The 10,897-nt window shown below is 42.5% G+C and overlaps 1 protein-coding gene across 2 annotated transcripts in view; it reads left to right on the top strand.

The window, feature by feature from the left end:
• Nucleotides 1-8,666: 8,666 nt before the first annotated feature.
• LOC137522756 (stabilizer of axonemal microtubules 1-like) overlaps nt 8,667-10,897 on the top strand; it is a 41,080-nt gene continuing 38,849 nt past the window's right edge. The window contains exon 1 of one of the 2 annotated variants that reach the window (XM_068242818.1): nt 8,667-8,762. In XM_068242818.1, the coding sequence (XP_068098919.1) occupies nt 8,716-8,762 (47 nt within the window). In that variant the 5' untranslated portion in view covers nt 8,667-8,715. The remainder of the gene's footprint in view (nt 8,763-10,897) is intronic. The other variant, XM_068242819.1, reaches the window with a different exon arrangement.

Raw genomic sequence — 10,897 nt, 5'->3', positions numbered from 1 at the left:
ATGATAAGTTTAGGTGTGATAAGTTTAGGCATGATAAGTTTAGATAAGTTTAGATCGCTTGCAAAGTCCCGCACGCAAAGCAGCGCCATTAAAGTTTACACGAAGTGCACCAGACTTTGCTAGCGTAAAACTTTTGATCAGCTGTGCACTGCGGTGCTAACCCAGTTGGCGCTTAAAATTATCATGCCTAAACTTATCACACCTAAACTTATCACACCTAAACTTATCATGCCTAAACTTATCACACCTAAACTTATCATGCCTAAACTGAGTTTAGGCATGATAAAGGGCTTTTCACCAGCGTGCTAACTGTTAGCACCGCTTTGTGAATCAGGCCCAAAGTCTCTAACTGAGTTAGCACCGCTTTGTGAATCGAGCCCCTGATGTTTAACTCTTTCTGGCTGAGAAAGAAAAAAAGGAACACAGCATAGTTATTAGTGTGCTAGGCACTGTACATACACATGGCTATCTCATTCTGTCACATGTCACCTCGGCTATCCTTTAAAATTAATACAGTAGTTAAAGGGAACCTGAAGTGAGAGCACTATGGAGGCTACAATCTTCATACTCTTATAAGCAATGCCAGTTGCCTGGCTTTCATGCTAAGCTTTTGGCTTTAAAGGACAACTGTAGCGAGAGGTATGAGGAGGCTGCCATATTTATTTCCTTTTAAACAATATCAGTTGCCTGGCAGCCCTGCTGGTCTATTTGGTTGCAGTAGTGTCTGAATCACACCAGAAAAAAACACGCATCTAATCCCATCAGATCTTATTTTTTCACTGCACTTCCTTGCAATTCAGATTTCCACCACAATGAGTGCTAGAGAGCCTCACTTATAGTTTGGCTTGCAGCCAGAAGTTACATTGCCGTGCATTACCGCGTATATCTCCAAAACCTGTTTTTAACGTTGTGGTGCAGTGGCGATCATCCGCTGGTTGCTGGTGTGAAAGCATCCTCAGGATGGCAGCCTCCATATTCCTCTCACTTCAGGTTCCCTTTAATTTTGAATACTCTGCAATTTTATTTTATTTTGCTATTTCTATTCATATTGGGCAAAATGAGCCTCATATTTCATCCTTTCCACACCCAAAACTAAGCTGTGTTTTAATCTTTGTGTTTTTGCTTTCTAAAGTGCATCCTAAAATATATGATCAAAGCATACCAGTCTTCCATTCTGTAGCACTATAGTGTACTAGTAAGTGGTCCATTGCACCCAATACTGATCCACAGTAGAAACTAACAATTAGTTTATTTTTTTAATTGGGAACTTAATTAAGCCATTAGGATTCAAACACCAACTGCTAAATAGGTTTCTAAAAAAAACCTTTCAACCGTTTACTTTCAGCAGTGGGTTTATGTAATGCAAAACTAATTGCAAAATAATATTTCCTCCAACCGTGGAAGGATTGGTGCAAAATAAAATTATTTTATTTCATTCATTTCTGCTGCACATTAAATCAAACAAGCTGACACATTGACTTAAAGTGTAACTGTCAGGCATACAATCAAAAATAAATTCTTTATTTTTATCTGGTAAACAAGTAATAAGTTTGCTAACCAGGCAATGCAAACGTTAAAAATCACTATTACTTTTGTTGTTGATAAATTATCATTCCCCAGTTTACCTGACTCTTTTTTGGTACATTGTCGCACAAAGGAAGTTGCAGGGCATTGCTGGGTTGTCTTTTTATGCTTCTTTACTTTACCCTCAGACTTAAAGAGAACCTGTACTGAGTAAAAATATTTAAAATAAACACATGAGGTAACTTCAAATGAACATTACATAGTTACCTTGCCATCAGTTCCTCTCAGAAGCTCACCATTTTCTTCTGACAATAATCCCTTCCAGTTCTGACAATATTTTGTCAGATCTGAAATATATCAGTTGCTGTCAGTAAAATATCAGTTGCTGTCAGTTATAGCTGAGAGGAAAACTGATGTACCAGGTAAATGTTCATGTTCCCCTATGGCTCAAGTGGGCGATATTACAGTTTTAACTGTGTGCTGTCCAGGAAGCTGTTATGGGTAACGGCCATTTTCAAAATGGAGGCCGGAAAATTCCCTTGATCACAGTGAACAAACAGGATGCGGGACAGGAGAAAGACACTGAGGAGTAGACTACATGGAAGGTAAGTATGACTTGTGTATGCTTATTTTGACTTTTACTTTTCAGTTCAGGTTTTCTTTAACTAATGCAGCCTGATTGGCTGAAGTCTCTTTCCCTTAAAGCGAACCTTAAGTCAAGTAAAAAAAATTAGATTTACTCACCTGGGGCTTCCCTCAGCCCCCAGCAGCCGATCGGTGCCCTCGCAGCTCCGCTCCGATGTCCCAGGACCCGCCGGCGACGACTTCCGGTTTCGACTTCCTCCTGGCCGCAATAGCAGCATAGGGGGCGATATACAGGCTGGGAACGCGAACAATCACTCGCGTTCCCATGCCTGTCGGCCGGTGACGGCCAAACCGGAAGTGCTCGCCGGCGGGTCCTGGGACATCGGAGCGGAGCTGCGAGGGCACCAATCGGCTGCTGGGGGCTGAGGGAAGCCCCAGGTGAGTAAATCTCATTTTTTTTACTTGACTTAAGGTTCGCTTTAAGTTTTCCCCTTCCACACCTCTGTCCTTCCCTGATTGGCCAATATTTTTCATGCTGAGACAATACACTTTCTATTGCAGAGCTGGGTGGGAGTGCCTGAAGACAGGGAGGAGGGCGGGCAATGCAAACACAATCAGGCAAAGGAGATTAAGGGAGGAAATTACATCAGGATTAGCTTCAAGATAGACACAGTTAAAATGGAGAATCCTAAGAAGGATTTTCTCTTTTTTTACTATAGAAAAATCACTAAAATCAAAGCATGGACAATGCAATACATATGTTATGTAAGTAGAGCAAGTACTTATCTACTTACATATGTCAAGTTTTTTTCTGAGATAATATGGCTGACAGCTCCTCCTTAACAGGGGAGCACACACAGTTCAACATATACCAGCGTAACTGAATTGAACTACAAGTTCAGGAAGTATTTGAATTTTAGTTTTGAATATTTTGAAAAGGGGTTAAAACTGCTTTGGGCTTATATAGCTGTCTGTAACTACCAATCTGTGGGATCCTCAGAAAAACTTTGGATAGGCCTGTTTCTTCAAAGAAAAGAAATTGGCTCTAACTACCACACAAACAGCCAAATAAGATAAAAAAAATAGTCACTCAAATAACATAATTAGGCAGCATACCCCACGAGTAACATAAATAGGCAGGTTGGTGCCCATAATAATGCAATAAGGCAGCATGCCCATCAAATAACATACCTATGCAGAATGTCTCCAAATAAAAATAAGTGGCGTTTCCAAAATGTTTATCCCCACCCAGCCCCCGTATATATTTCCCTATAAAGGTGCTAGTGTTGTTTAAAAAAAACGGGAGGTAAGAACAATATACATAGCTCACACAACAGTCCCAATTTGGGCAGGACAAACCCAGGTTCCGCCCCATGTCCCGAGTCCTGCCTCCTACCTGTACTTTTCTGGTTTCCCCCTCCCTCCCTGGCATTTTCCCTACCTCTCCTCACAGACTTTAGTACTGTATATCAGATTGTATGGGGATATGGGGACTAAGTGCCCTACCCTGTACTGCTTCTAATTATGCTCCACTCCCGACCACATCCTCCTCCTGCTCTTCACCCCACCCCCAGCTCTGCCTAGTTGGTCTGGGTGCAGCACAAGGTAAGCTCAATCTGCTCGTGATTTGTGGTTCCTGTGGATAAGCAGGAGAGGAGTGAGCTGCCACAGCCACTATCAGCTGCTGCCTGTGTCTCCTACAGGGGAGAACTGGGACCTTTCGGCCTGGGGGGAAAACACAAACTAGAGGCCTATTATCATGGTAGCCCCAGCCCAAATGACACCACAATTGTGCCCCACATCCTATTTGCCAGTAGTCACATGGCGATTGGCGAGCCAATAGGGAAATACAGCAAGGACACTCGAGGGACAGCGTGACATGTAAAGTATAAATGCACAGACATCTGGGATACATAGCACATTTTGAGTTACAACAACTGGGGTTTCTGTCCATTGTTTGTGATTATCGCACTTGATTGACCACACGGTCCACGATATGCTAGCATCTCAGATCGCTATATTCAACCAATTTCCACCTGAAATCAGTGAAAATGTCAATTGGGCATGCTTGGTGGTGAAAGACCAGACAGATTTTTTTCCCACGGACCCTGCAGGCAAGCCTCTGCTCTGCATCATGCTGTATATATTTTCCAGCTTGCCCGCCCTCTAATTGCTCTGTAATTGGGCTATTATTTCTCTCAGCTAGCCTGGTGGTTCACATTGCCTTATACAAAAACCTGAATGCATCAGGCACTGCACTAGCCCTAAATCTTTAAATGAGAGATGGCCTGGGGGGAAATCTCCCCCCTTCCCCCTTGGCCAGTCCTCCCCTGGTCTCCTATGTGCCAGTCAGTGCAGTGCCACATGGTTTCTGGCAGCCAGTGACAGGCTGCATGGCTGACTGGAAAGGATCTTGTGAGTTCTGGGTTTAGGGGAACAGAGTTCAGGAGTGGGTGTTGTGGAGAAGAGGTGCAGGGAAGTTCAGTATTATGGTGTGCAATGTATCAGGAGTGAACACTCACTACAAACTGCTGCTTAGCACCCACTGAACTGTAGCATGAACTGCAGTATAGCACACATCTCTGCAAATCAGCACACCCAGCGACTGAGCACCCATTGCAGCTGTCAAATCTAAACTTTATTCCTATCCACTACATTCATGCACAGCTTGCTTTGGTTTCAATTATGAAAATGTATATTTTGCTCACAAATTCTTAATTGTATGAATGTTTTTGGGCGTGTTTAGTGGTGTCATGGGGCGTGTCGTAAGTGTCCCTCTTTTTTTTCTCAAAAAGTTGGGAGTTATGAATATGGAATGTCCCTTTGCGGACTTCTCTAAATGGAACCTACACACACAGAAAGCGGATTGTATTGCTTTGAATGTGGTAGGCTGAAATCTAATAGACCATCGTTATTAGTCATTGTTTTGATGAAGTTCTGACATTTTGATGTACACATTGCTGTGAATGTCCTCTCTCTTCTCCGGCCTGACTCTGATTTGTGCTCATTTAACCTCTCAGTCAAGCAGGGCCGGGACGAGGCATAGGCTGGAGAGGCTTCAGCCTCAGGGCGCAGTGTAGGAGGGGGCGCAGAATTCATTCAGCTGTCATTCCTAATTGTGTATGAAGCAGAAAGAAATAAGAAAAGGGGATACATAGCAGTGACTGCAAGCCAGATAACTAGATATTAAGGTGTTGGGGAGGTTGTGGGCCCTGTGGTCCTCTTAGTCTAATAGCAATCCGTGTGTGACGGCTGGGGTGGCAGGGATGGAGGGGCGCACTTTGGTGTCTCAGCCTTAGGTGCTGGAGGACCTTGTCCCTGCTCTGCAGTCAAGTCACACACAACTGATTAGTGAAGCTGCAGACCTGTAGAGAAAGTGTGGAATGCCAAATCAGATAGACAAATGTACCACCCTGCACCTTATTGTGATGGACAAAAAGTAGGGATAATAAAAATTGCACCCTGCAGGAAGAAAACACAGAGACAACAGGAGCCCAAATGGTGCAGTATGTCACAGTACCAGAAGCATGTAAAATATGCGAATGTATTATACTCACAAAGGTGGGTTGCAGAGGCGCCTTATTTGTGGCTACAAGCACTATTAGGCACTGCTATTTGGCCTGAGGAAGTGGGTATGCACCCACGAAACGCGTTGCCAGTGCAATAAAATTCTATTAATACATGAATTTGTCTTCATTGAGGTAAGCCACCTCACTTTTTTCATTTTATTTGTTTTTAACGTATTTTATCTGCTCTGGGCGCCTCTTCCTTCTTTACCTTATTGTGATGGCTGTCTATTGCAGACATCCATTTATTTTTTGAAAATGTGTTTTCAATCAGTTTATCAGTCATGATCTCATGGATTAAACAATAGTGGTTTCCTTTATTTTTTTCAGCCACATTTCTCATATGCTTGAACTGAATGTTGCATTTGGATTGAATTGATATCAGCATTTTTACATATAAAACTTAAATCCTTGCACCACTAGATGGCACTAAATGCACATGAAGCTTTCTACACTGAATATTGCCTGGGATTTATCTCCCAGTCCTACTACATATAAGTAGAGTCTCGGTCATCCAGAACCAAAGGGGATTGGCTGATGCCAGATAAGCTTGCTTTCTGGTTGCTTGAGACTGAATGCTAAAAATAGGCCTAGTTAATACATAGCCCCCTCTATATGCATACTTTGAGCTCTGTATTAAAAGTTAAATTACAGTAAATGGAGGTATATTAACCTTGGGAGAGCCATGGAACCCTAAGCACAGCAGAGCGCACAAAAGCCTAAGAAGTAGACTTTCACCACCGTGAGTACTGCTGGCGATTTGTTCTGTTTGGTTGAGACTTCTGTTTAGTTGAGTTCTGAATAGCTTGGACTGTACTGTATTATGTTTAAGGCATCTGCAAAGGTTTCCAGAAAGATGTCTCCAGTATAGGTCTCATAAATGATCTAGCAAATCTGTACTGGGTTAATGATGTAACCTTAGTCCTTACAGGTCACAGTGGGGGATTTTGAGAAGTTTAAAGATTGTTGGCTGTGTAGTTGAATGCTACATCCACAGCAAGAGGGATTTTTTCACTTTAATAAATACTGTACAGAGTGGGTTCTCGCATTTTATGTGGACAGTAGCATGAGAGTGCAATCACACAGCTGGATAGTGTACTGGTTAAGGGCTCTGCCTCTGACACAGGTAGCCAGGGTTCAGCTCTACCTGTTCAGTAAGCCAGCACCTATTTATTAGGAGACCTTGGGCAAGTCTGCCTAACTGCCTATAGAGGGTGTCCTAGTGGCTGCAGCTCTGTCGCTTTGAATCTGCCAGGAAAAAAGCATGATATAAATTTTCCGATCATTCAGATCTCTGGGTTCCGATCATTCAGAAGTCTGGGTTGTTGAGAAGAAGCAACATCATTGCTTCAGTAAAAAGTCCAAAAACGCTGCTCACTGGGATTCACTATATCAAACCTCATTTGGCAAAATATACATATGTGGTTGTCCACTAAATAAAGCATTACCAGTACATTTACAAGATGGCAGACATCTCAGTCGTACGGACATGCGGAGGAGGAGGTTACATGGGCATGGTCGATTCACAAGTATGGTAATGCTTTATTTTGTGGACACCCACATATAGAGATGGCCTGAACGGTCCGTCCGGCAGGTAGTTAGCGCGGATATCAGCTACCCGTGCCTACGGCAGGTAGCGAACACATGGCGCGTTCGACCCGCCCCCTATACCTCGTCATTGGGCTAAACTTTGACCCTCTACATCACAGTCAGCAGACACATGGCAGCCAATCAGGCTGCACTCCCTCCTGGACCCCCGCCCCCTATAAAAACGCTGCAGCGTCGGCCATGTTCTCACTCTGCTGATGCTGCTGTAGTGAGAGCCTGAAGGTGCGTACACACATGCGACTATAGTCGTTTGTAACGATCGTTCCCCGATCTTTACCAACGACGATCGTTACAAAAAACGAACCACCGACTATTAAGGCAAACGACGAACGAGCCAAATCGCTACAAAAGAAAGTTCTGTCTCGGCGGATTTTAACCAACGACGATCGTTTGCAAAAGTAGTACATCGTTGGAAACGGTCGTTCGTACTAGGCTTGACATGCGCATTTCACTATTTCTCCGTGAAACTTCTCATTTTTATGCGCAGGCGCAATAGTTGCTTTACGTGATGTAACGTTCCTTCTAACGATCAGATCGTTACACACCTTTTAAAACTAACTTTACTTAGGTCGTTCTTTCATCAATTAAAAGTTTGTTCGTCGTTCTCAACGAACGATCGTTGTCGCATGTGTGTACGTAGCATGAGAGGAAGGGAGAGGTTGCTGGAGAGATAGGAAAAACGTTAGTTAGGCTCTTATTAGCTTGCTCCTCGCTGGGGTTCCCTTTAAGCTGAAAACAAAATTACCCTCACCTGTGTCACATCAGACTACAGTGAGAAATGCTGTACGGATAGAGAATTTGCTCATCTGTAGTGTGATACTGTTGTAAATAAATCTAGTTGGTCCTAATTTATAACATATACGTTTCAGGGTAGCTGTTTATATTCTGCTTTACTCACATAACAACTATTCTTCAAACCTCACTATCAACTTTTATGACCCATTTTTTAATAAAACCTGAGCAGCATTGCTAAACCATTTTTTGTTTACCCCTGTTTGCCTGTCCTGAAAAAACTTAGTAAACCAGGCCCATTGTGTGAAGGTGAAAAAAAGGCGAATAGAGCACAATATACATGCTATGGATTTTTGTATTTTCTCTTTTGTATGGCAGCTCTGCACTGCGAACCTTCCCTCTGCACATAGCAGTATAATCAGAGTTCATGCAAAGCGGGATTCCGCTGTTCTGCACTGCTGTCAAATAATTTCCTTTCTTAACGAGTGACCTCTGTCTGGCTGCAGAAGACTGTAGACAATGTGTCACTGTTTGCTGTAAGGTTGTCAGGTATACAAGCCGCAGGCTCCCAGCCACACAATGGCTCAATCTCTTCTGGTAAAACCAGCTTTCACATTCTAAATAAGGGGAAGGAATACTCAGCAGCACCATGGGAACACAAAACAGGGAGCTCACACTCCCAGAGAGCAGGCTAGCGAACATGGAACCCCCAGCTTTCTCCTGCATCTGTGAGCTGTGTGACTGCGGGTGAGATAATACACCAATCTGAGCACATTGTTCCAGCTAATCGTGTATAAACAAGCAAAATATTAGCTTAGATGATAGTGGTTTGTTTTTAATGTGTTAGATTTAGTTTATGGCATAACAGTGTTTTGTGTACTCTACATTGTATATCGGATTCATTTAATGAGGCAACTTAATACAAATACAGAATACCACATTTTAAAATACTAATTACTGGATATACAATAGCGTTATTTAAATATCAGGTTTTGCACATATACTTTTGTGGTGGGCACATGGTGGCGTAGTGCATAGCATGCTCGCCTTATAGCATTGGGTCCCTGGTTTGAATCCCAGCAGGCACTGTCTGCATGGAACTTGTATGTTCTCCCTGAGTCTGTGTGGGTTTCCTCTGGGCACTCTGGTTTCCCCCAGAAATATACAGATAAATGAATTGGCTTCCCCCTAAATTGGTCCTAGACCAGGCATGGACAAACTTGGCCCTCCAACTGTTAAAGCGGACCCAAACCAAACATTTTTTTAATTCAGAATATTTCGTTGCACCACTCTGACACCTACAAAGATAAATAAACACTCCTTCAAGCCTATGAGCATTTCAGTGCATGCTTTTCACCCTTCTATTTTCATTACTAAGGGTTATACAGGTGGCAGCCATTAGCAATTCCTCCTTTGCCAGACACCTGCTACTGCACCAGTTTGCCGGTTTCTATCCCGGCAATATGAAAGGAAGGGGAGGGGTTTCTTCAATATGTAAAATATTTTATATTTGTCATCATGCAGTTGAAAAAAGGCCGCTATTTATTATTATAATTTAAAAAATAGATTGTATTTCTGAAATCTTGTATTTTTAATTTGGGTCCACTTTAAGGAACTACAAGTCCCACACTGCATTGCAGGAGTCTGACAGCCACAGTCATGACTCATAAAGGCAAATGCATTGTGGGACTTGTAGTTCCGTAACAGCTGGAGGGCCGAGTTTGCCCATGCCTGCCCTAGACTATGATACATGCACTACACGATACATACATAGACATATGACTATGGTAGTGATTCAGTTAGTGACAAGATAATATACAGCCCTGCAGAAGATGTTGGCGCTATGTTAATACAATTTAATTATAGTAATAAGATCGTTTTTTTATGGCAAACAAAACATTTTTTTAAGCTACGTTTACATTGCAGCATTGTGGTGCATCGTGTTGTAATATGATTGTATTAGGATGGTACGTTCCCATCAATGCGTTAGCAGTGCGGTGCAATGGAATCCATTGCCATAACAAGTTGTATATGGTAAGGTACCTCGTAATATGCACATTAACAATTGCAGTGAAGCATACTTTGCATGTACTGTATGCTTCGCTGCACGCATCGCACCACACGTATTACGTGCAAAGTAACTTTCCCCATCCGTTGTGTTGCAATCCTGCTTTTGCATGACTTGCAATGCCACTCCCCACTGTCAATGTAGCCTAAAGGTGCATACACACATCAGACTATAGTCTTTGGAAAATGAAAGATCACAGACCAATCTTACCACCCTTCATGTAGTATGAGAGCCATACTCTACACAGTCTTTTCTATGGAGCTGAACTCCACATCAGATAAAAATCTTTGCAAGATGCTGCACACACAGATGCTGTACAGACACAAAAGATCAGTAGCTGCAAAAGATCTGTTCCTGCCAAAAATCCATTCCTGCAAATTGCAATGATAGTCTATGAGATCTGCAGATCATCAAACACACATGATTTAACTGACATTCATCTGCAGATCAGATCCACCAGGATGGATTTTCAGATCTGCAGATGACTGCTTGATCTGCAGATGAATGTCAGTTAAATCATGTGTGTATGATGATCTGCAGATCTTATAGACTATCATTGCAATTTGCAGGAATGGATTTTTGGCAGGAACAGATCTTTTGCAGCTACTGATCTTTTGTGTCTGTACAGCATCTGTGTGTGCAGCATCTTGCAAAGATTTTTTTCTGATGTAGAGTTCAGCTCCATAGAAAAGACTGTGTAGAGTATGGCTCTCATACTACATGAAGGGTGGTAAGATTGGTCTGTGATCTTTCATTTTCAAAAGACTATAGTCTGATGTGTGTATGCACCTTTACTCATTCCAAATTGTTTAGA

This window comes from Hyperolius riggenbachi, chromosome 6, assembly GCF_040937935.1.
Source record: "Hyperolius riggenbachi isolate aHypRig1 chromosome 6, aHypRig1.pri, whole genome shotgun sequence".
NCBI lineage: Eukaryota > Metazoa > Chordata > Amphibia > Anura > Hyperoliidae > Hyperolius > Hyperolius riggenbachi.
Note: the sequence above shows the minus strand (reverse complement) of the source record. Positions and strands in the feature narration are given on the sequence as shown.